We start from the raw sequence: 27,382 nt of genomic DNA on the forward strand, positions 1-27,382 counted from the left end.
TTGTAACATTTATGCAGTATCTTCTCAATCTTGTTTTCAGACATCAATGAATGTGAAAATGCAGTGTCAGTGTGTGGTCAATACTCAGATTGTATTAACATCATTGGGAGTCACATATGTTCATGCTGGAGTGGATTTAATAGCTTCAATAAAGACAGTCCTGTGAGCCGTAACAACTCATGTCAGGGTAAGTGTTATTAACTTTTTTTATCTTATGAATCTGAGTGTAAAGAGCTGCTTTGTTTTACAATTTCAATACTACTGTTAGCTATAGCTGTTCCTGCTTGAGGAGTAATATCACCCAAACAAATTATTTATTTTTTAATCTTTTTGGCATCCTATAATAATGATTGTGGTTGAATGTCTTTAGATACCAGAAGTCTTTGATGTCTTTAGGTGTCTTCCTAATTTAAAACTGTAAAATCTAATATTTGTTGTTTTTATTTTTTATTTTTTCATAGATATAAATGAATGTCTGTTCAGTCCTTCTGTATGTGGTCCAAATTCCATCTGCACAAATCAGCTGGGAAGTTACAATTGCTCATGTCTGGATGGATTCACTGCAACAGTTTCAAGTTTCCCCATCAGCAACGATAACACATGTACAGGTAAATCCTACAATCATTTATATTATAAATACAATCATTTTCTTAAATAACCCAGCTTATTTTTTATATGCATTTTACTTTTGTATTTTTTCCCATCTCATCATATTGAACACAATGTATTGCAAAACCAACTATTAATAAGAAACAAAAACGTTTCTTCCTGCTGCCTACATAATTTATTTCATCCGCCATTTAAAATTTTAGCAGCCAAAGAGTAAGAAAACTAGATTCAACTTATGGTGACTTCCATACTTGAGTGTTCCTAATAGTAACAATATGCATATTTTTATATCTTCTTAATAAAGATGTGAATGAATGTCTTGAGACACCAGAGGTCTGTGGTCCAAACTCTTATTGCACAAACTCAATTGGGAGTTACAACTGTTCCTGCTTGAGTGGATTTACTGTAACAAATAGCAGTGAAGCAGTCAGCACCAGTAACACATGCAATGGTGAGTAGTTTAAGATATATTTCATCATTTTAAAATAAAAAATTGAACAGAAATATTTAAATACCATAATCATCTGCCATATGAATTGCTGTATGCTATCTTTCATCTTTCATCTATGACTGAAGCTGGTTAAATAGATGCTAGAGTGGTTAAAATAACTGTTCTATTAAGTCTTACAGACTGAAACATCACAATCCATTCATAATTTCCCTTTGTGAACCTGGCTTATGTTATTTTTGCTGGTAAAAGGCATAGGCAATTTCTGAATGTTTTTTTTTCACTCTTTTTCTACAGTGACTCTACCTTTGACTGAGTATCTGATTGAAATCCAGATCAATAGCATGGACAGTAGCATCACTGATCAGCTGAGGAACCTTCTGATGTTTTTCAGTTTGCCCTACACAATCGGTGACAGCACTAACATTACAGAAATCAACATAACTACTGGTATGATCTCTGCTTTGCTTTGTAACGTATAGCTAAGAGAAAATGTATACATCATTAATACTTTTAGAAATTATGAGATTTGGATTTGTTTTACTCTTCCTCTGTTTTTCAGTGTGTTCTCTGAATGAAACTCAATATCAGTGTAAGTGTGAGGGTCTGTTTGTTTGGCTGAATGACACGTGTCACTCATACGAGGCCTGTGATGACATCACTGATGGTTCATGTACATGTATCAATGCCCTTCCAATCGACGGACAGTTCTGCCAAGGTGAGACACTGACATCATTCTATGACAACATCAGTTTTCTCGATTTAATTGTTTTATTCTGTTTTCCTTTGATTTTACTACATTTCACAACTGGGTTTGACAGACTGATTATGTACAGGGTTTCTATTTGCAAATAACTCTGTATAAGACACATGGGGCCAGATTTACTAACAGATTGTGCCAGTGCAAACTGTCTTTTGGTATTAAAATAGTACTGTCAGGATTTACTAAAGATGCGCAGTGAAAAATGAATACTGAAAAATCATGAACATTTACTTTTGCGCCTGACATTGAATATGCATTTGTAGGAGTTTCCTTTCCAAATGCAAAATTGATGGGAGGAGAGCATTGCAATGAATTACGCAATGCAATTCACTAATGTTTGTGTTTGTTAAATTACTGGTATTTTTTGCCATTATGTAACGCCTAAAAAAAATCATGTCTTAAAGCACGTGCTAATTTGTGGTGCTCTTGGTAGATTGTGCAGGTCAATATGGAAATGATCTGGTTGAGTCTGTGTTTTTTAATGTCCGCATTGTCAGTAAATCACACGCATAATTATCCCCATAGGCACTTTTATGGAATTATGCTATAATGCCAATTTGCCCTGTTTAGTAAATTGTGCTCATGGTCTGTTACATTGTATGGGGTTTTATCATTAAAATATATACAACAATGTTCTTTTAATAAAAAGCTTAGGCTTTGAAGAAGATAATTCTACAATATACTGACATTTTTATTATTATGCGGATCATACTGAATGTTCTGCTCAACCTGCTTCTGTTTGTTCTTGCAGTTCTACCTTCTAAGTACGTGATTGACATTGATGTGAGATTCTTTGACTTGTTCCTGGTGGACTACTTACGGAAAATCGTCAGAAATATCAGCCTGCCTTTGACTCTGAGAAACAGCATTAATATCACAGATATCGACATGACTACTGGTGAGATCAGAATATTTCATCATGTCACACGCTAAGATTAGTTTAGAATTAGGAGAAACTGACAGTTTGAACACAAATAAATGAATCCCATTCTTTTTCAGTGTGTGGGTTAAATGGAACAGAATATAAGTGCAACTGTGAGCAGAATCATGTTTGGCCCAGTGACACCTGCCGGGCCTATCAGGTGTGTGATGGCATTGTGGGAGGCACTTGTGGATGTATTCAAGCTCTTCCTTCAGAGGGGCCACTTTGCCAGAGAGGTGAGAAATCACTTGAGATCACGAATTTTTCTGATTGTAATTGTATTAAAATGACCAGTATTATTTTATTTAGTATTAACATATTATTTGAAAACCTTTAATTGTGACATTTATGCAGTATCTTCTCAATCTTGTTTTCAGACATCAATGAATGTGAAGATGCAGTGTCAGTGTGTGGTCAATACTCAGATTGTATTAACATCATTGGGAGTCACATGTGTTCATGCTGGAGTGGATTTAATAGCTTCAATAAAGACAGTCCTGTGAGCCGCAACAATTCCTGTCAGGGTAAGTGTTATTAACTAATTTTGTTTTCTATTTTTATCACATTAAATTGAGTGTACAGGGCTGCTTTGTCTTTACTGTATTTTTATTATGTTTCTTTTGTTTCTTTCATAGATATAAATGAATGTCTGTTCAGTCCATTTGTATGTGGTCCATATTCCGTCTGCATAAATCAGTTGGGAAGTTACAATTGCTCATGTCTGGATGGATTCACTGCAACAAACTCACGTCTCCCCATCAGCATCAATAACACATGTAGAGGTAAATCCTTGAATCAGATGTATATATTACCTAATTTTTGAAAATAACCAAATATATTGTTTTAGTTTTATCTCTCTCATTTTTTTTTTGCTATCAAATTATTTTTTTACCATATTTTCATTATTTAATTAAAATTAAACAACAATTAGTATTTTCCTCTCCATATTAAATTTTCTTTATCTTCTATTATTTAATAAAGTTCGATTTGATTTACAATTACTTGCATGTTTGAATGTTTTTTCTAGTCACATTAATTATGTTTTTTCATCTCTTCCTGTAATAAAGATGTGGATGAATGTCTAGAGACACCAGAGGTCTGTGGTCCAAACTCTCGTTGTAAAAACTCAACCGGGAGTTTCAACTGTTCGTGCTTGAGTGGATTTACTGTAAAAAATAGCAGTGAACCAGTCAGCACCAGTAACCCATGCAATGGTGAGCATGTAGAAGATATATTTCACCATGATATATTTAATTTATATTGCCTGTTAATGTAAGAAAAATATCAATTGAATGTACTCAATTGAATTGCTTAAAGGGATGTTTTTTTTTTCTAGGCTTGATTTGTGTTTATGGCATGCAGTCTAAGAAGTGTTAATGCTTTGTTTAAAAAACACTGCATTATTTTTCACATAATTTACTTTTATTTTACACCGCTCTATCCCTTCTCCTATAAACAAGCTGAAGATTTCCTATTTTAATGAAGCCCCTGCCTCAGAAATAAGCAGTGGGCTCAGATTGGTTACCTGGCCCAGTGGGATACGATTAGCTAAACCACCGTGTGCTAAACCTCACCTCAGTGGCATGTGCTCTGGTTGTATTGTAAACAATAGTGTCATCAATATTGCTTATCAATTTGAGCCCGAATGAGACTCAGAGTATATTAGTGAAGAGGATTGCACAGAACCTTTGTAAGCACTCAGTCTCTTGATGATATGTTTTTTGTTTGTTGTTGTCTCATACTTTTAGATATGCTGTTATTTGTAAATGCTACTGCTTATGTTAGTTTTTAATATTTGTTTTTATCCTGATTAAAGCTTTAATACAGCACAACAGCCGCATGCTTATGTTTAAAGCGCCATGTTTAACGTTTCTCGAAGCTATGTGAAAAATGTCTTTCTGTCTATACCATAAAGTGTAAAATTGTAACACAGTTTATTGGAGCTGATGATCTGAATGAGAGAGAGAGAGAGAGATGCAGAGCATAGGGACACGAGGAACTGGATTAAGAACCGCTAATTTAGGAATTTGTGATCCATTAGAATTGTTAGAAGACAGAATCGCGATTCATAAATGAATAATTTTTTTTGAGCACCCCTAGTTTTAATGGCATGGCTACAACTCTTCCTCTTCTCTAAAGCAGTATAGCATGGCATTGCCCTCTTTGTTGCATGTTCCTGGGGATGGGGTTTATCAGATTTGTAACTGTTACTAACCCGTGAAGTAACTTGTTTTAGCCTCTACCAGCTGTTTTTGTAGGCATTAAACTGCCATAATTTTAATAGACGATATCTCCATTTGAATTGAACTTTCAGCATCATAACTTTGCAGACACTGTATCTGCTCAAACAGCAACATTACACACTAACTTACATTAAAAAGTGAAATCGCAATCAACCACCCCTTTAACTTCTGTTTTCAGCTATGATAAAAGCTGTTTAAATATATGCTGTATTAAATATATGGAGTTTAAAAAAAACAGTTGCATTATATCCTGTAGGCCAAAAAAACAACAAAAAACACTCATTATCTATTAGAAATGTTGTTTATCATATTTGTATATAAAAAGTTTTTCTCCACTCTTTTTCTACAGTGACTCTACCTTTGACTGAGTATCTGATTGAAATCCAGATCAATAGCATGGACAGTAGCATCACCGATCAGCTGAGGAACCTTCTGATGTTTTTCAGTTTGCCCTACACAATCAGTGACAGCACTAACATTACAGAAATCAACATAACTACTGGTATGATCTCAGGCTCTGCTTTGTAATGTATAGCTAAGAGAAAATGTATACATCATTAATACTTCTAGAAATTATGAGATTTGGATTTGTTTTACTCTTCCTCTGGTTTTCAGTGTGTTCTCTGAATGAAACTCAATATCAGTGTAAGTGTGAGGGTCTGTTTGTTTGGCCGAATGACACGTGTCACTTATACGAGGCCTGTGATGACATCACTGATGGTTCATGTACATGTATCAATGCCCTTCCAATCGACGGACAGTTCTGCCAAGGTGAGACGCTGACATCATTCTATGACGACATCAATTCTCTCCCTTCAATTATTTTCTGTTTTTTTGTTGATTTTACTGCATATTACTTCTAGGTTTGACAGACTGATTATGTTGTTGTTTTTTTGTTTGTAAATAACTATATAAGGCACATGGTCTATATGACGTTTTGTTGAAATGTTAACAACTCAGTAAGATACTTTCAACATTAACTTTAGGCTTTTTGTATATTATATCTGAGAAAGAAAATATTTCATATTTGAAATGAATGGAAATAGTAACTTTTTATCATTATGAGGATATAATCATACTGATTGTTCTGCTAAACCTGCTTCTGTTCGTTCTTTCAGTTCTACCTTCTAAGTACGTGATTGACATTGATGTGAGATTCTTTGACTTGTTCCTGGTGGACTACTTACGGAATATCGTCAGAAATATCAGCCTGCCTTTGACTCTGAGAAACAGCATTAATATTACAGATATTGACATGACTACTGGTGAGATCAGGATATTTCATCATGTCACACGCTAAGATTAGTTTAGAATTAGGAGAAACTGACAGTTTAACACAAATAAATGAATCCCATTCTTTTTCAGTGTGTGGGTTAAATGGAACAGAATATAAGTGCAACTGTGAGCAGAATCATGTTTGGCCCAGTGACACCTGCCGGGCCTATCAGGTGTGTGATGGCATTGTGGGAGGCACTTGTGGATGTATTCAAGCTCTTCCTTCAGAGGGTTCACTTTGCCAGAGAGGTGAGAATATACTCATATTAATTATAGCAACATGACCCGTAAGAATTTATTTGGTGGCACATAGTTTGGAAATCTTTAACATTCATGCAATATCTTCTCAATCTTGTTTTCAGACATCAATGAATGTGAAAATGCAGTGTCAGTGTGTGGTCAATACTCAGATTGTATTAACATCATTGGGAGTCACATGTGTTCATGCTGGAGTGGATTTAATACCTTCAATAAAGACAGTCCTGTGAGCCGCAATAATTCCTGTCAGGGTAAGTGTTATTAACTAATTTAGTTTTTTTGTCTTTATCTCATTAAATTGAGTAGGGATGCACGAATCCAGATTTTTGGGGTTCGGGTGAATACCGAATCCACTGTTTAGGATTCGTCCGAATCCGAAACCGAATACCGAATCCTACTCGCATCCTTATTCCATTAACACAGTAAAACACATTAATGAAGTAAACAATGTCCACAGCAATGTATTTTTCGAAAGAATAGGCAACATTATGACAGGATAAGTGAAAAAAACTTTTTTGACAATTACCAAGCTTATGCTTAACCAAGTAAACAACCAAAACCTTTCAATAAAAGTGCAGCAATGCAAAGAAAAGTGTTTTTCTTTTCTTTTTAAAAATCAGAATATGTTTGGTGACTTAACTGATATTAATGTTATTGAACATTAACTCAATAAACATGGATAGTAGGCTGTTTAGTTTTCATTTATAACAGTAGGATAGGCTATGATTAGAACAGTAGCCAAATATTACGAAAAATATTATGGAAGATCACACATCTCCTGCATCATAATTAAATTAACGTAAAACCTCTAATCTTTCACATGAAATGAGAGTTTCATTTAAAAAAAAAAAAAAACAAGACGCTCTGCATTAAAGGGTTAGTTCACCCAGATAGCAAATTTATGTAATAATAACTTACCCTGATGTTGTTTCAACCCCGTAAGACCTCCGTTTATCTTTCGAACACAGATATTTTAGATTTAGTCCGAGAGCTCTCAGTCCCTCCATTGAAGCTGTGTGTACGGAATACTGTCCATGTCCAGAAAGGTAAGAAAAACATCATCAAAGTAGTCCATGTGACATCAGAGGGTCGGTTAGAATTTTTTGAAGCATCGAAAATACATTTTGGTCCAAAAATAGCAAAAACGACGACTTTATTCAGCATTGTCTTCTCTGCCGTGTCTGTTGTGAGAGAGAGTTCAAAACAAAGCAGCTGGATATCCGGTTCGCGAACGAATCATTTAGTTCACCAAATCGAACTGAATCGTTTTAAACGGTTCGCATCTCTAATACGCATTAATCCACAAATGACTTAAGCTGTTAACTTTTTTTTAATGTGGCTGACACTCCCTCTGAGTTCAAACAAACCAATATCCCGGAGTAATGCATGCACTCAAACAGTACACTGACTGAACTGCTGTGAAGAGAGAACTGAAGATGAACACCGAGCCGAGCCAGATAGCGAACAATAGACTGACTCGTTTACCAGTGAAGAACCGGTTGCATCGGTTTTCGGATCACCAGTAGTTCTTTCGGACAGTTTGATTCAATAAACCGGTTGAAGAAAATGGTTCACCGGTGCTTTTGCGCTCGACGTATAATGGCGTCATTTGCGATGATTGCCCTTGATTCAAGCCTTCGGTTTACCCGTGCTCATAACACTAGCACAGAATCAGTTCAGAATCAATCACCAAAAGAATCAGTTCAGTTCAGACGCCCTGTGTGTCGGTCTGCTTCATGCTGAATCACACATGCGCAGTATCATCAGCTCCTCGGTTCACGAATCGGATGCGTCTGACAGAAACGGTTCTTGTCTCGTGAATGAGTCAATGTTTTGTTCGTTATCTGGCTCGGCTCAGTGTTCATCTTCAGTTCTCTCTTCACAGCAGTTCAGTCAGTGTACTGTTTGAGTACATGAATTACTCTGGGATATTGGTTTGTTTGAACTCAGAGGGAGTGTCAGCCACATTAAAAAAGTTAACAACTTAAGTCACTTGTGGATTAATGTGTATTAGAGATGTGAACCGTTTAAAACGATTCAGTTCGATTTGGTGAACTGAATGATTCGTTCGTGAACCGGATATCCAGACTGCTTTGATTTGAACTCTCTCTCACAACAGACACGGAAGAGAAGACAATGCTGAATAAAGTCGTCGTTTTTGCTAATTTTGGACCAAAATGTATTTTCGATGTTTCAAAAAATTCGAACCGACCCTCTGATGTCACATGGACTACTTTGATGATGTTTTTCTTACCTTTCTGGACATGGACAGTATACCGTACACACAGCTTCAATGGAGGGACTGAGAGCTCTTGGACTAAATCTAAAATATTTTAAACTGTGTTCCAAAGATAAACGGAGGTCTTACAGGTTTGAAACAACATGAGGGTAAGTTATTAATTACATAAATTTGCTATCTGGGTGAACTAACCCTTTAACAGATGGCAGCCGGTTGCGAGTGTGGGAACGAATGTCCCCAGCAGTACTGAAAAGTCTTTCTCTGGGCACAGAGGTTTACTGGCGCACAGAGGTAGATTTTTGCCATTTTTGCCAGCAGTGAAAATCGCTGCTGGTTTGTCTTCCACCACTGAAGAGGATCCTCTCTAAGAGGAATCAAAGGCTCACCGAAAAAAACGCTTATCTCCACGTCAGCACCCGATGTGACTGGCTGGCTCTGTATTGCTACGGTACAAATCGTCCCAGCCGCTCAAGATTCCTGAACAGTTTAGTTTAGAGCGAACTGTCGGGCCTTGTTCCTCCTTATGTAAACACCTTCAAGCAATCAACGGCCGCGTGACATCGACCAGCGTAGCGCAAGCCTAGGGTTCAGTTCGGTGAAAAAAAACCCTAAGGTTCGACCGAAACCGAACCACGTCAAAAAGCCCAGTATTCGGCCGAATCCGAATCCTGGATTCGGTGCATCCCTAAAATTGAGTGCACAGAACTGCTTTGTCTTCACAGTATTTTTTATTATGTTTCTTTTGTTTCTTTCATAGATATCAATGAATGTCTGTTCAGTCCATCTATATGTGGTTCAGATTCAATCTGCACAAATCAGTTGGGAAGTTACAATTGCTCATGTCTGGATGGATTCACTGCAACAAACTCACGTCTCCCCATCAGCATCAATAACACATGTAGAGGTAAATCTTGTAAGCAAATTTATATATAGGCTAATTTTGGAAAATCACAAGATATTGTTAAGCATTTCATTTTTTATATCAAATCATTATTAGCACATTTTTTATTAAATTAACAATTAAACAACAATTGGTGTTTTCATTTAATACAAGAATGAATATAAAAATCTTCATCCTCTAATTTTCATGTTTGGTAAGCAAAACATTAATAAATGAGATATGAATTACAATGACTTTCATGTTTGAGTGTTCCTACTAGGAATATTAAGTATATTTTTTCATCTCTTCCTGTAATAAAGATGTGAATGAATGTCTTGAGACACCAGAGGTCTGTGGTCCAAACTCTCGTTGTAAAAACTCAACCGGGAGTTTCAACTGTTCCTGCTTGAGTGGATTTACCGTAACAAATAGCAGTGAACCAGTCAGCACCAGTAACACATGCAATGGTGAGCATTTAGAAGATATATTTCTTCATGATATATTTAATTTTTATTTTGTGTAAATCTAATCAAAATATCAATTCAGTCCATTTCATGGCTTGTTGCATGTTTGATCTATTTCTATTTTCAGCTATGATTAAAGCCATTTAAATACATGCTGGATTTTAAAACAAAACAAGAAAAAAAATTGCATTACATCCTGTTGGCCAGTCTTTGATAATCATATTTGTAGATAAAAGGCATAGTCTTTATTTCAGAATGTTATTTTTCCACTCTTTTTCTACAGTGACTCTACCTTTGACTGAGTATCTGATTGAAATCCAGATCAATAGCATGGACAGTAGCATCACTGACCAGCTGAGGAACCTTCTGATGTTTTTCAGTTTGCCCTACACAATCAGTGACAGCACTAACATTACAGAAATCAACATAACTACTGGTATGATCTCAGGCTTTGTCATGTTGTATAGCTTAGATTAAATTTATTGAACAGACAAGATTATGAATACTGCCAGAAATTATGATCTTTTTTTTCTCTTCTAATCTTTTTCAGTGTGTTCTCTGAATGAAACTCAATATCAGTGTAAGTGTGAGGGTCTGTTTGTTTGGCCGAATGATACGTGTCACTCATACGAGGCCTGTGATGTCATCACTGATGGTTCATGTACATGTATCAATGCCCTTCCAATCGACGGACAGTTCTGCCAAGGTGAGACGCTGACATCATTCTATGACAACATCAGTTTTCTACTGTCGATTAGTTTGACAGACTGATAATATGCTTTTTTATGTTTTTTTTTTTTTTTTGCAAATAACAAATAAATATATAAGGCAGGTGGTCTATTATATGAAGTTTTGTTGAAATGTTAACAACTAAGATACTTTCATCGTTAACCTCAGCATTTATGATATATTTTATCTGAGAAAGAAATGATTTCACATTTGAAATACCTGTAAATAGTAATTTCTTTTGTCATTATAAAAAATACACTGAACAAAATTATAAATGCAATACTTTTGTTTTTGCCCCCATTTTTCATGAGCTGAATTCAAAGATCTAAGACTTTTTCTATGTACACAAAAGACCTATTTCTCTCAATTGTTGTTCACAAATCTGTCTAAATCTGTGTTCGTGAGCACTTCTCCTTTGTAGTGTTCATTTCGTCAGACGAGACGAGACGAAATATGTTCGTCAACAACCTTTTTTTTCATGACTAAGACGAGACGATGACAAGACTGCACCACTGTCCAAAAACGCTGACTAAGACTAAATTAACATGCATTATTGTTGACGAAAAAAGACGAGACGAAAATGTTTTGCATAAAATAAAAACTAAGATAAAATCTCTCTTCATTTTTGTCTACAATCGTCTCTGCTTTTTCATCAACTGTTCCGCCTTTAAAAATTCAGAACGAGTTTGCGGCTTCCCGCTGTTGCTCAAGTTACAGGTCTCATACTCCTGTTGCTGCCAGCCTGTGTCTGCAACACAAAACTGCTGAACGCACAACACCCAAAGCGAACACGAGTGATGAGCGAGCGACGACGACATGCTAGGTCGAAGGAAGAGGCTCGATATTTGTGTGTTATAGTTAGCAGCGGTCTGTTGTCAAGAAATAAAATAGTGTGTGCGTAAAAAGAATTTGTCCACACGCCGCTCAAAAAATACAAAATAAAAAAAAAATCCTGAGCGCAAGTCCACCGTCTAGGCAGGCTTTTTGTGTTAAATTATATCTCCTGTTGCTATGCAGGCTCTTTTATTGTATATGACAGCTTATGTCCCGATGACCGGTCTTTGCATTACGATTAAAAGCAGTATCAATAAAGTAAAAGAAATGTGATCAGGTTAATCATTTGTGAATGTGTCTCCTAAATCAGAATTTGAAAACCAGACACATTTAACATTTGCATCCAACAAAAATCATTCAACAAGTGTATTTTGTCAGGTAATTATGACATTTAACCAATGTTTGAGATATGTAAAACACTTTTTTTACTGAAATGTTTATCAGTAATAATGTGTTATTTTAAACATTAAAATTTTTTGACTAAAACTAGACTAAAATTAAAAGACTTTTAGTCGACTAAGATACCTTGAGTTTTCTTTTGACTAAAACTAGACTAAAATGACGAGACTTTTACTCGACTAAAACTTGACTGACAAAAAAAGATATGTGAATGACTAAATATGACTAAAACTAACAAGGACATTTGGCACAAGACTAAGACTAAAACTAAATTAAAAAAAGGTGACGAAATTAACACTACTCCTTTGCCAATTTAATCCGTCCACCTCACAGGTGTGGCATAACAAGATGCTGATTAGACAACTGTGATTATTGCACAGATGAGCCTTAGGCTGGCCGCAATAAAAGGCCACTCTAAAATGTGCAGTTTTACTGTAATGGGGGGTCTGGGGGGCAGGTCCGAAAACCAGTCAGAATCTGGTGTGACCACCATTTGCCAATTGCCAATTCTGTTACGATCTCCCCTGTCTAGAGTAGAGGAGAAGGAACAGATGAAAAAAAAGAATTCCAAATAAAGTAAACAAATTGTACGCTTTCAGAGCCCCTGTCTCCCGTCCCAGCACTGATTCAACACCCAAACCAAACCATCTACATGGAAGCAATTAAATTCAGGAGGGGGTAATGGCCAAAATAACAAACAAAAATAAGTCTAAATACTTTATTAAACTAAATAAAAATAATGATGCAAACCAAAAGACAATACTAAACCTCCTTACTACCCATAAACAGGAGAAAAGAATATATAAAAATAAATGGCACCAACCTCACTACAGCTTCCTTAGATCAAAATGTAAAGTACTTTGATAATAAAGAAATAAAACATGAAAACAAAACGACAGGAACTCTTCACAAGAGAGACAGAAGGGTAAACCTCCTGTCCCTCCTGCACTTGAGAACTAGCTGGATTTTATGGTAGGAGAACAATCACAAGAGCAAATCAGCAGGGGTTGACACTTAGGAGCATTGATTAACAACAAGTTTTGCTACTTAACCTGGCAAAACAGTAACAAGAGCTACCACAGGCATACACAAAGATACGTACAATTAAGTAGCACCCACTCACTTAAATTTACAACAACATTAACCCTCAAGACTATGCATTCTAGATAAGGCATCTGCCACTACGTTCTCAGAACCCTTTTGATGTCTAATATATTGATTGTATTCCTGGATTATTAAAGACCAGCGCATTAACCGTTGGTTGGTATTATACATTCTGGACAAAAATACAAGTGGATTGTGGTCCGTGTATACAACTACAGGAGTGCTGATACCACCCACATAAACCCTCAAAGTGCTCTAAAGCTAGCATTAAAGCTAGAGCCTCCTACTCAATGGTGCTATAATGAAGTTAGAAATTTTTTCGTGTAATAGGATACAGGATGATCTACACCACCAGCATCCTCCTGCATCAGCAAAATTGCTGATAGCAAATTGCAGATTGCAAATTCACATTTGGCCACATTCAAAGTAAGCAAAGCTTTTTCCAAGCACTGGAAAACATGATCAAGGGACTGTAGATGTTCTTGCCACCCATCCGAATAGATTACAATGTCATCCAGATATGCTGCACAGTTTGGAATGTTAGCCAGTACCTTATGCATCAACCTCTGGAATGTCGCAGGTGCATTTCGCATCCCGAAGGTGAGAACGGGGTACTGTAACAAGTTATCTGGAGTCAAAAATTATCATGCTGCAACATGAGGTGATGCTCATGGATGAATGGCACAACAATGGGCCTCAAGATCTCATGACGGTATCTTAATCATCAATAAAATTCACCTGTGTTCGTTGTCCATAACATATGCCTGCCCATACCATAACCCCACCGCCACTATGGGCCACTCGATCCACAACATTGACATCAGCAAACCACTCACCCACAAGATGCCATACACACTGTCTGCCATCTGCCCTGTACAGTGAAAACCAGGATTCATCTGTGAAGAGAACACCTATCCAAAGTGCCAGACACCATCGAATGTGAGCATTTGCCCACTCAAGTCGGTTAAAACAATGAACTGGAGTCAGGTCGAGACCCCGCTGAGGATGGTGAGCATGCAGATGAGCTTACCTGAGATGGTTTCTGACAGTTTGTGCAGAAATTCTTTGGTTATGCAAACCGATTGCTGCAGCAGCTGTCCAGGTGGCTGATCTCAGACGATCTTGGAAGTGAAGATGCTGGATGTGGAGGTCCTGGGCTGTTGTGGTTACACGTGGTCTCTGGTTGTGAGGCCTGTCGGATGTACTGCCAAATTCTTTGAAACGCCTTTGGAGATGGCTTATAGTAGAGAAATGAAGATTCCATTCATGGGCTACAGCTCTGGTGGACATTCCTGCAGTCAGCATGCCAATTGCAGGCTCCCTTAAAACTTGCGACATTTATGGCATTGTGCTTTGTAGTAAAACTGAACATTTTAGAGTGACCTTTTATTGTGGCCAGCCTAAGGTACATCTGTGCAATATTCATGCTGTCTAATCAGCATCTTGATATGCCACACCTGTGAGGTGGATGGATTATCTCAGCAAAGGAAAAGTGCTCACTAACACAGATTTAGACAGATTTCAGACAGGTACACTTTGGCAAGTTACTTGAGTTTATTGAACACAATTTATCTTTGGCGGTATGGGGGTTCTTGCTCCCAATATAATTGAACATACATGTCTTTAAAAGCAAACAGTAGTAATCATGTAGATGTGGCAGTGGGACGTCTATCCTGTAGCTTGGTTATGAGGATGAGTGTCTCTCAGTGGACCTCAGTCCATGCCAACCAGGACTTGAAAGCCTTATTGATCTGAAACAAAGAGACAACAACCAAAAGGTGCATGGTAATATGCTCATGCTTATAATGGGAAGGGAGGGTTGCGAGCTATTTGTGCAGACTAACCGAGTAGTAGTGCTGTGTCAAAATGTCCCGTGTCTAAATGAAGAATGGTAGTGATTGAAGCTATTTGACAGCTAAGCGCATCAGCTAGTCACAGCCTATGCCTCCATGGCCTGACTGAACTAACGCTGCGCTCGATTTGTGAACAATATTTGAGAGAAATAAGCCTTTTGTGTACATGGAAAAAGTCTCATTCAGCTCATGAAAAATGGTGTGTTCCCTTTATAATTTTGTTCAGTATATAATCATGCTGATTATTCTGCTAAACCTGCTTCTGTTCGTTCTTTCAGTTCTACCTTCTAAGTACGTGATTGACATTGATGTGAGATTCTTTGACTTGTTCCTGGTGGACTACTTACGGATTATCGTAAGAAATATCAGCCTGCCTTTGACTCTGAGAAACAGCATTAATATCACAGATATCGACATGACTACTGGTGAGATCAGAATATTTCATCATGTCACACGCTAAGATTAGTTTAGAATTAGGAGAAACTGACAGTTTAACACAAATAAATGAATCCCATTCTTTTTCAGTGTGTGGGTTAAATGGAACAGAATATAAGTGCAACTGTGAGCAGAATCATGTTTGGCCCAATGACACCTGCGGGGCCTATCAGGTGTGTGATGGCATTGTGGGAGGCACTTGTGGATGTATTCAAGCTCTTCCTTCAGAGGGTTCACTTTGCCAGAGAGGTGAGAAATCACTTGAGATCACGAATGTTCTGATTGTAATTGTATTAACATGACCAGTATTATTTTATTTAGTTGACACAACATATTGTTTGGAAACCTTTAATTGTAACATTTATGCAGTATCTTCTCAATCTTGTTTTCAGACATCAATGAATGTCAAGATGCAGTGTCAGTGTGTGGTCAATACTCAGATTGTATTAACATCATTGGGAGTCACATGTGTTCATGCTGGAGTGGATTTAATAGCTTCAATAAAGACAGTCCTGTGAGCCGCAACAATTCCTGTCAGGGTAAGTGTTATTAACTAATTTTGTTTTCTATTTTTATCACATTAAATTGAGTGTACAGGGCTGCTTTGTCTTTACTGTATTTTTATTATGTTTCTTTTGTTTCTTTCATAGATATCAATGAATGTCTGTTCAGTCCATCTATATGTGGTTCAGATTCAATCTGCTCAAATCAGTTGGGAAGTTACAATTGCTCATGTCTGGATGGATTCACTGCAACAAACTCACGTCTCCCCATCAGCATCAATAACACATGTAGAGGTAAATCTTGTAATCAGATTTATATATATAGGCTAATTTAGGAAAATAACAAGATATTGTTAAGCATTTTATTTTTTATATCAAATCATTCTTTGCACATTTTATATTAAATTAACAATTAACCAACAATTGGTGTTTTCATCTCCTGCAAAAATAACAATAAAATCTTCATCCTCTAATTTTCATGTTTGAAAACATAAAAAAATTAGATTCGAATTACAATGACTTTCATGTTTAAGTGTTCCTAGTAGGAATATTACGGTTTTTTTTTTCATCTCTTCCTGTAATAAAGATGTGAATGAATGTCTTGAGACACCAGAGGTCTGTGGTCCAAACTCTCGTTGTAAAAACTCAACCGGGAGTTTCAACTGTTCCTGCTTGAGTGGATTTACTGTAACAAATAGCAGTGAAGCAGTCAGCACCAGTAACACATGCAATGGTGAGCATGTAGAAGATATATTTCTTCATGATATATTTAATTTATATTTTGTGTAAATGTAACAGAAATATCAAATCAGTCCGTTTCATGGCTTGTTTCATGTTTGATTTACTTCTGTTTTCAGCTATGATTAAAGCCATTTAAATACATGCTGGAGTTTAAAACAAAACAAGAAACAAAAAAACAGTTGTATTACATCCTGTTGGCCAAAAAAAAAATTATTTATTACAATCTTTGATTATCATATTTGTAGATAAAAGGCATTGTTTTCATTTCAGAATGTTATTTTTCCACTCTTTTTCTACAGTGACTCTACCTTTGACTGAGTATCTGATTGAAATCCAGATCAATAGCATGGACAGTGGCATCACTGATCAGCTGAGGAACCTTCTGATGTTTTTCAGTTTGCCCTACACAATCAGTGACAGCACTAACATTACAGAAATCAACATAACTACTGGTATGATCTCAGGCTTTGTCATGTTGTATAGCTAAGATTAAATTTATTGAACAGACAACAGGAATTATGATTTTTTTTTACTCTTCCTCTGGTTTTCAGTGTGTTCTCTGAATGAAACTCAATATCAGTGTAAGTGTGAGGGTCTGTTTGTTTGGCCGAATGACAGGTGTCACTTATACGAGGCCTGTGATGACATCACTGATGGTTCATGTACATGTATCAATGCCCTTCCAATCGACGGACAGTTCTGCCAAGGTGAGACGCTGACATCATTCTATGACAACATCAATTCTCTCCCTTCAATTATTTTCGTTTAGTTATATTAGTTTTCCTGCTTTGATATTATGATGTTTTACCACTAAGTTAGACTTTATATAAGGCACATGGTCTATTATATGAAGTTTTGTTGAAATATGAACAACTCTGTAAGATACTTTCGACATTAAAATCAGGAGTGGTGGTATATAATATCTGAGAAAGAAGTTAATTTATATTTGAAATGAAAGGAAATTGTACAGTATATAATCACACTGATTGTTCTGCTAAACCTGCTTCTGTTCGTTCTTTCAGTTCTACCTTCTAAGTACGTGATTGACATTGATGTGAGATTCTTTGACTCGTTCCTGGTGGACTACTTACGGAATATCGTCAGAAATATCAGCCTGCCTTTGACTCTGAGAAACAGCATTAATATCACAGATATCGACATGACTACTGGTGAGATCAGAATATTTCATCATGTCTCACACTAAGATTAGTTCAGAATTAGGAGAAACTGACAGTTTGAACACAAATAAATGAATCCCATTCTTTTTCAGTGTGTGGGTTAAATGGAACAGAATATAAGTGCAACTGTGAGCAGAATCATGTTTGGCCCAGTGACACCTGCGGGGCCTATCAGGTGTGTGATGGCATTGTGGGAGGCACTTGTGGATGTATTCAAGCTCTTCCTTCAGAGGGGCCACTTTGCCAGAGAGGTGAGAAATCACTTGAGATCACGAACATACTGATTGTAATTTTTGTAACCAGTATGAGTTTACTCAGCAACACTTGCTATAAAATTGCTATAAACTATATATTTAACTTTTTTCAGACATCAATGAATGTGAAGATGCAGTCTCAAGTTGTTTACTAATTTTTTTTTCTAATTTCATCTCATTAGATTTAGTGTACAGAGTTTCTATGTCTTTGCATCTGGTGTATCTTTCCCAACAAATAAATCATTTTTGTAATTTTCTCCTCCTTGTGTATTCTGTAATATTTTGTTTAAGCATGTCTTTAGATAACAGATGAATTTCTTTTAAGATCTTTGCCTAATTTTTAATCTGTAAAAACTAAATATGCTTCTATGCTTTTTTTTTCATTTGTCCCTTCCATAGATATAAATGAGTGATATATTTTTCCTTTAATTGTATTGTTCATAGTTTCAGTATTTCATCATTTGGACATTTTTTTTTAACTTCACATATGATTCAAACTCTTTTTTTTCCCTGTATCTTCCTTTTAATGTAGATGTGGATGAATGTGTTGAGATACCAGACGTCTGTGGTCCAAACTCAATATGTATCAACACTGTTGGGAGTCAAAATTGTTCATGCATGAGTGGATATAATGTAACAGATCCAAACCTCCCTATAAACATCAATAACACATGTGAAGGTATGATTGACAGCTGAAGCTGTGAACAGTTTGTTAGTGTTTTTACTGCCTGAATCTTCCTTCAACTGTAAACTTTCACTTTATTACTTATTTAATTTCAGATATTTATGAATCACCGTTGGTGTGTAATCCAACCCATGTTACAATTAAACTTAAAACTTCTTGTGATCTGTTTGTAATTGTAATTGCATAAAATTAAACTTATTTTTAAATAAATTCTTATTTCAATAATATTTTCCCCCATAGATATAGATGAATGTCTGTTCAGTTCATCTGTATGTGGTCCAAATGCCAACTGCACAAATGAAAAGGGAAGTTACAATTGCTCATGTCTGGATGGATTCACTGCAACAAACTCAAGTCTCCCCATCAGCAATGATAACACATGTAGAGGTAGATTCTTGTAATCATTTACTCTTTCCTTGAATAATTTAGCTAGCATTTATACTTTGGATTTTGGATATTTGTAAAATGAAGTATTCTATTGTAAAGATGTCAAAGATTGAGTTGACCTTAAGATCGAGTGACCCAAACTCTTCTTTTTCCTGTAACTTCCTTTTAATGCAGATGTGGATGAATGTGATGAGATATTAGACATCTGTGGTCCAAACTCAATTTGTAACAACACTGTTGGGAGTCACAATTGTTCGTGCATGAGTGGATATAATGTAACAGATCCAAACCTCCCTATAAACAGCAATAACACATGTGAAGGTATGATAGACTGTTTTTTTTTCAGGATATATTTTTTTAATCTTAGATTTTCTGTTGTTTTTAAAAATGTTGATATTGTACATATTCATTTAAAACACATGTAGATTAATAATTTATATTTGTTTATTCTTACCTTGAATAATAATTTAATGATTATTCATGTGTTATATAAATAACAATAATTGTAATAATTTGTGAAACTATTTTTTTGACTACTACCATCAAATATTTTCCAAGGTTAACCTTAGTCCTTTCTGCCATTTTCAGTGGATCTGAATAGTTTTCAAACTAAACTATCTGTAAGTTTATGTAGTCTTAAACAAAACTGGCTCTCAACATCTTGAAAGTGAAGTGACATTCAGCCAAGTATGGTGACCCATACTCAGAATTTGTGCTCTGCATTTAACCCATCCGAAATGCACACACACAGAGCAGTGAACACACACACACACACTGTGAGCACACACCCGGAGCAGTGGGCAGCCATTTATGCTGCGGCGCCCGGGGAGCAGTTGGGGGTTCGATGCCTTGCTCAAGGGCACCTAAGTCGTGGTATTGAAGGTGGAGAGAGAACTGTACATGCACTCCCCCCACCCACAATTCCTGCCGGCCCGGGACTCGAACTCACAACCTGTCGATTGGGAGACCGACTCTCTAACCATTAGGCCACGACTTCCCCTATCTTGAATTAAACTGTATAAACTCACTCACTAGATTTCAGTGTTGGCATTATTCTCCAGGATAATTGTAAGAAATTTGCTGATAAAAACACCATACAGGAAGTTAGTCGTTATCAAGGCAACAGTTTTGCTCAAGGAATTATATAACCTCCAGATATGTATCTAGATGTATGATTGTTTTTTTTAATGCAGATGTGGATGAATGTATTGAGATACCAGACATCTGTGGTCCAAACTCAATCTGTAACAACACTGTTGGGAGTCACAATTGTTCGTGCATGAGTGGATATAATGTAACAGATCCAAACCTCCCTATAAACAGCTATAACACATGTGAAGGTATGATTGACAGCTAATATTTATAGTACAAAATCATGACAAAAAAAGTCACAAGATGCTTATTTGTTTTTCTTTTTTTTTTTAGTATGTTTCTTCCCCCATTAAAAACAACAAAATTTACACAAGATCTTGTACTAATGTTAACAATTGATTTTGATTTTTATGTACAGTTTGGACTTGCAAATCTAAGCCTAAAATATACCCGTTTTTCTTTGGTGTTTCGAAATATTGATATTGTACATTCTCAGTTCTTAGTCTCTTTGTGTAGATGTCGATAAATGATTAGAGAAACTACATGTATTTTCATGTTCTTAGATGTTTTTATTTGTATGTTAAATTTGTCTCTCTACAGATATAAATGAATGTCTGTTCAGTTCATCTGTATGTGGTCCAAATGCTAACTGCACAAATGAAATGGGAAGTTACAATTGCTCATGTCTGGATGGATTCACTGCAACAAACTCAAGTCTCCCCATCAGCAATGATAACACATGTAGAGGTACATTTTATATTTGTTTACCATTACTTTTAATAATTAGATAGAATTTATCAATATGTTTTATACTTTGTATTTCATTTTTTTAAATCAAGCATACTGTTGAACAGATGTCATAGATTGATTTGACCTTCAAATACAGTATATATGAGTGACCCAAACTCTTCTTTTTCTTATAACTTTTTAAAATGTAGATGTGGATGAATGTGTTGAGATATTAGACATCTGTGGTCCAAACTCAATCTGTAACAACACTGTTGGGAGTCACAATTGTTCGTGCATGAGTGGATATAATGTAACAGATCCAAACCTCCCTATAAACATCAATAACACATGTGAAGGTATGATTGACAGCTGAAACCCTGAACAGTTTTTAATTATTTGTACTGTTTGAGTCCTCCATCAACTGTAACCTTTCCCTTTACCAGTTATTTTATTTCAAATATTTATCTTGACTCACCATCAGTGTGAGACGAACTCTCTAAAATGAAACCTTCTAAAAATAATTGCTGATTGTAATATCTCTTTTTCCATAGATGTAGATGAATGTCTGTTCAGTCCATCTGTATGTGGTCCAAATTCCATCTGCATGAATGAAATGGGAAGTTATAATTGCTCATGTCTGGATGGATTCACTGCAACAAACTCAAGTCTCCCCATCAGTACTGATAACTCATGTAGAGGTACATTCTTTATATAATCAGATCTTAAATACTGCAGTTTTGGAATAATTAAGTTTTATTTATTTTTATTTTTTTACTTCATGGTTTCCTTATAATCAGTATTTTTCTCATGTAATCAGGACACCTAGTCGTTTTAGGTTCTTGCCATTTTGCATGCTTCTCAAAAGTTCTTCAAAGTATTTTTTTTATATATATATTTTACATCCATTTGTGTGGAAATCAACACCAATGATATTATAAAGGAATTGAAGCGATATCTTTCCAATTATTTGATTTATAAAGATTCAACATTTTTAAGGTATCATTGGGTCATTGCAAATAATGATCTAAATTCATGCTTAATGCCTTCATATTGTTGTAGAATAGTACTATAATGATTTTTCCAAGGGTTAACTTTGTTCCTTTCTGCCATTTTAAGTGAATCCGTACAGTTTTTTTTTTTTTTTTTTTCACTACACTATCTGTAAGTTTGTATAATCTTTACCACAACTGGCTCATAACATCTTTAAACAAATTCTATAAATTTAGATTTAAGTGTTAACCCTGTTTTTCTAATAAATCTGCTGGTGAAGACCATACAGTCAGTTAATAATTATCTGTTCTGCCCACTGACACCAAAATTTTTTAGTATCATTGACATATATATACATATAAAAAGTAATTAAGATGAATTCATTTAAAAACATTTGTGTTCATAATTTTAACTTTTTTCTTTTGAGATACCAGAATTGACCTTCACATATGCATACTCCTCTTTTCTTCTGTAACTTCCTTTTAATGTAGATGTGGATGAATGTGATGAGATATTAGACATCTGTGGTCCGAACTCAATCTGCAACAATACTGTTGGAAGTCACAATTGCTCATGCATGAGTGGATATAATGTAACAGATCCAAACCTCCCTATAAACAGCAATAACACATGTGAAGGTATGATACACTCTTTTTTCTGACATTTTTTTTATTTTATTTTATTTTTTCTTCTGTTTTTAAAAATGTTGATATTATACATACTCATTTCTTACTGTCCTTGTAGATTATAAAGATGAATGAAAATAGACACCAGGGGGCTGTTTCATAAAAGACACTAAGAAAAGTGGGGATTAAAGTCCAGAACCTGACTTAAAATAACCTAACAAATAAATCAGGACTAAAGTGATTTCATAAACAACAATTTAAGTTAACACAATCTCACTAATGTTTTAATGTTCTACTGATAACCATAAAGTACAGCTGTCATTAAACCATAGAGAAAGGCTGCATGGCTAGAAACTGCTGATCAACTGAATACGCATGTAGCAGCATATTAAAATGGTTTCAAATATCTTAAAGTCCACATGAAATCAAAATTGACTTTATTTACTTTACTAGCGCACATTTCATAGTCTTGATGTAAACAATTACTGTGCAAATTAATCTGCTGAAAAAAAAATTGTCTTTGTAATCTTTAATCAAAATATGGACATTTACTTCTGCTCTGGAATGGCATTCCTTTTCTGATGATGTCATTTTGACGGCTTGGGCAGAATATTCTTAAACACACCCCTCCAACCATTAGATTGCAGTGAGTGAGCGACAGAGAGGAGGAGCGCAAACATAAAATCATGCCCCCTAGTCAATAGTCAGTTTCAGATGGAAATACGTCACTACACTGAAATAAAGCTGGCAGCAACTTCTGGTTCACGCAGACTTTAAAACAAAGTCAGTGTTGAGCTCAGTTTAGCCTGACAGTTAATCTGCTCTGGACCAAGCTGGGTTTCCCTGCATAAAGTGCCAGAGTGACTGAGCTTGAGCTATGGTAATTTTGCTTTATGGAACCAAATCAAGTGAAAATAAGTCAGACTAACCTAAAAAGCCTGGCTTATTTAGTAAACTTGTTTTATGAAACAGCCCTTAGATGTCTTTCGTGTTTATATTTTAGTTTTCCTTCAGGAAAATTGTTTCAAAATCTTATTTTTCTTTAGTGTTTTAAAATGTTATTACTTTGTCAGACATTATTTTCTCTCTATCCACCTTTTTCCTCAATGCAGAAGTAAGCCTATGAGTGAGACTTCCGTTTCATTAGCCGCTATAGATAAATAATGAGGAAAATAACAATGTGCAGTAAATGGTAAAACTGTTTGCAGTACAGACCAGTGTGTTCTTAATTATGATAACAGATTAAAATAATATGATAGGACACATCAATTGTCAGTATCAAGCAGCAAAACAAACTGTTTTGTACAGCTTAAAATAGCTGGATGCAAATGAGACCGGAAGCTAGACCCATAGAATTTACAAATGGTGTCACCCATTTTTTATGTCAGGAAAAAGGTGGATAGATGTAGATGAATAAAAAGAGGTACCATTCTTTTATGTATTTATTGGTTTATATTTGTATGTATACATTACCATCAGCATCAATAACACATGTAGATGAATATTTGATAACAAGAATTGTAATAACTTTTTTATTAAATTGTAATAATTTTTTTTAGACTACTACCATCATATATTTTCCAAGGTTAACCTTAGTCCTTTCTGCCATTTTCAGTGGATCTGAATAGTTTTCAAACTAAACTATCTGTAAGTTTATGTAGTCTTAAACAAAACTGGCTCTCAACATCTTGAATTAAACTGTATAAACTCACTCACTAGATTTCAGTGTTGGCATTATTCTCCAGGATAATTGTAAGAAATTTGCTGATAAAAACACCATACAGGAAGTTAGTCGTTATCAAGGCAACAGTTTTGCTCAAGGAATTATATAACCTCCAGATATGTATCTAGATGTATGATTATTTTTTTTAATGCAGATGTGGATGAATGTATTGAGATACCAGACATCTGTGGTCCAAACTCAATCTGTATCAACACTGTTGGGAGTCACAATTGTTCGTGCATGAGTGGATATAATGTAACAGATCCAAACCTCCCTATAAACAGCTATAACACATGTGAAGGTATGAGTGACAGCTAATATTTATAGTACAAAATCATGACAAAAAAAGTCACAAGATGCTTATTTGTTTTTCTTTTTTTTTAGTATGTTTCTTCCCCCATTAAAAACAACAACAATTTACACAAGATCTTGTACTAATGTTAACAATTGATTTTGATTTTTATGTACAGTTTGGACTTGCAAATCTAAGCCTAAAATATACCCGTTTTTCTTTGGTGTTTCGAAATATTGATATTGTACATTCTCAGTTCTTAGTCTCTTTGTGTAGATGTCGATAAATGATTAGAGAAACTACATGTATTTTCATGTTCTTAGATGTTTTTATTTGTATGTTAAATTTGTCTCTCTACAGATATAAATGAATGTCTGTTCAGTCCATCTGTATGTGGTCCAAATGCCAACTGCACAAATGAAAAGGGAAGTTACAATTGCTCATGTCTGGATGGATTCACTGCAACAAACTCAAGTCTCCCCATCAGCAATGATAACACATGTAGAGGTACATTTTATATTTGTTTACCATTACCTTTAATAATTAGATAGAATTTATCAATATGTTTTATACTTTGTATTTAATTTTTTTAAATCAAGCATACTGTTGAACAGATGTCATAGATTGATTTGACCTTCAAATACAGTATATATGAGCGACCCAAACTCTTCTTTTTCTTATAACTTTTTAAAATGTAGATGTGGATGAATGTGTTGAGATATTAGACATCTGTGGTCCAAACTCAATCTGTAACAACACTGTTGGGAGTCACAATTGTTCGTGCATGAGTGGATATAATGTAACAGATCCAAACCTCCCTATAAACATCAATAACACATGTGAAGGTATGATTGACAGCTGAAACCCTGAACAGTTTTTAATTATTTGTACTGTTTGAGTCCTCCATCAACTGTAACCTTTCCCTTTACCAGTTATTTTATTTCAAATATTTATCTTGACTCACCATCAGTGTGAGACGAACTCTCTAAAATGAAACCTTCTAAAAATAATTGCTGATTGTAATATCTCTTTTTCCATAGATGTAGATGAATGTCTGTTCAGTCCATCTGTATGTGGTCCAAATTCCATCTGCATGAATGAAATGGGAAGTTATAATTGCTCATGTCTGGATGGATTCACTGCAACAAACTCAAGTCTCCCCATCAGTACTGATAACTCATGTAGAGGTACATTCTTTATATAATCAGATCTTAAATACTGCAGTTTTGGAATAATTAAGTTTTATTTATTTTTATTTTTTTACTTCATGGTTTTCTTATAATCAGTATTTTTCTCATGTAATCAGGACACCTAGTCGTTTTAGGTTCTTGCCATTTTGCATGCTTCTCAAAAGTTCTTCAAAGTATTTTTTTATATATATATTTTACATCCATTTGTGTGGAAATCAACACCAATGATATTATAAAGGAATTGAAGCGATATCTTTCCAATTATTTGATTTATAAAGATTCAACTTTTTTAAGGTATCATTGGGTCATTGCAAATACTGATCTAAATTCATGCTTAATGCCTTCATATTGTTGTAGAATAGTACAATAATGATTTTTCCAAGGGTTAACTTTGCTCCTTTCTGCCATTTTAAGTGAATCCGTACAGTTGTTTTTTTTTTTTTTTCACTACACTATCTGTAAGTTTGTATAATCTTTACCACAACTGGCTCATAACATCTTTAAACAAATTCTATAAATTTAGATTTAAGTGTTAACCCTGTTTTTCTAATAAATCTGCTGGTGAAGACCATACAGTCAGTTAATAATTATCTGTTCTGCCCACTGACACCAAAATTTTTTAGTATCATTGACATATATATACATATAAAAAGTAATTAAGATGAATTCATTTAAGAACATTTGTGTTCATAATTTTAACTTTTTTCTTTTGAGATACCAGAATTGACCTTCACATATGCATACTCCTCTTTTCTTCTGTAACTTTCTTTTAATGTAGATGTGGATGAATGTGATGAGATATTAGACATCTGTGGTCCAAACTCAATCTGTAACAACACTGTTGGGAGTCACAATTGTTCGTGCATGAGTGGATATAATGTAACAGATCCGAACCTCCCTATAAACAGCAATAACACATGTGAAGGTATGATACACTCTTTTTTCTGAAATTTTTTTCATTTTATTTTATTTTTTCTTCTGTTTTTAAAAATGTTGATATTATACATACTCATTTCTTACTGTCCTTGTAGATTATATAGATGAATGAAAATAGACACCAGGGGGCTGCTTCATAAAAGACACTAAGAAAAGTGGGGATTAAAGTCCAGAACCTGACTTAAAATAACCTAACAAATAAATCAGGGCTAAAGTGATTTCATAAACAACAATTTAAGTTAACACAATCTCACTAATGTTTTAATGTTCTACTGATAACCATAAAGTACAGCTGTCATTAAACCATAGAGAAAGGCTGCATGGCTAGAAACTGCTGATCAACTGAATACGCATGTAGCAGCATATTAAAATGGTTTCAAATATCTTAAAGTCCACATGAAATCAAAATTGACTTTATTTACTTTACTAGCGCACATTTCATAGTCTTGATGTAAACAATTACTGTGCAAATTAATCTGCTGAAAAAAAAATTGTCTTTGTAATCTTTAATCAAAATATGGACATTTACTTCTGCTCTGGAATGGCATTCCTTTTCTGATGATGTCATTTTGACGGCTTGGGCAGAATATTCTTAAACACA

The 27,382-nt window shown here is 35.1% G+C and overlaps 1 protein-coding gene across 1 annotated transcript; it reads left to right on the forward strand.

The window, feature by feature from the left end:
• The first annotated feature begins 68 nt into the window (after positions 1-68).
• LOC132107397 (fibrillin-1-like) lies at positions 69-18,827 on the forward strand. Its single transcript, XM_059513614.1, has 29 exons — positions 69-187; positions 462-608; positions 914-1,060; positions 1,355-1,507; positions 1,620-1,775; positions 2,572-2,718; positions 2,820-2,978; positions 3,120-3,266; positions 3,378-3,524; positions 3,810-3,956; positions 5,335-5,487; positions 5,601-5,756; positions 6,104-6,250; positions 6,351-6,509; positions 6,623-6,769; positions 9,515-9,661; positions 9,958-10,104; positions 10,385-10,537; positions 10,652-10,807; positions 15,299-15,445; positions 15,546-15,704; positions 15,848-15,994; positions 16,106-16,252; positions 16,545-16,691; positions 16,999-17,151; positions 17,251-17,406; positions 17,722-17,868; positions 17,970-18,128; positions 18,772-18,827. Exons 4-29 carry the CDS (start codon positions 1,402-1,404, stop codon positions 18,825-18,827), a joined length of 3,792 nt encoding a protein of 1,263 aa, XP_059369597.1. The 5' UTR covers positions 69-187; positions 462-608; positions 914-1,060; positions 1,355-1,401.
• Positions 18,828-27,382: the final 8,555 nt, after the last annotated feature.

This window comes from Carassius carassius, chromosome 27, assembly GCF_963082965.1.
Source record: "Carassius carassius chromosome 27, fCarCar2.1, whole genome shotgun sequence".
Taxonomy (NCBI): domain Eukaryota; kingdom Metazoa; phylum Chordata; class Actinopteri; order Cypriniformes; family Cyprinidae; genus Carassius; species Carassius carassius.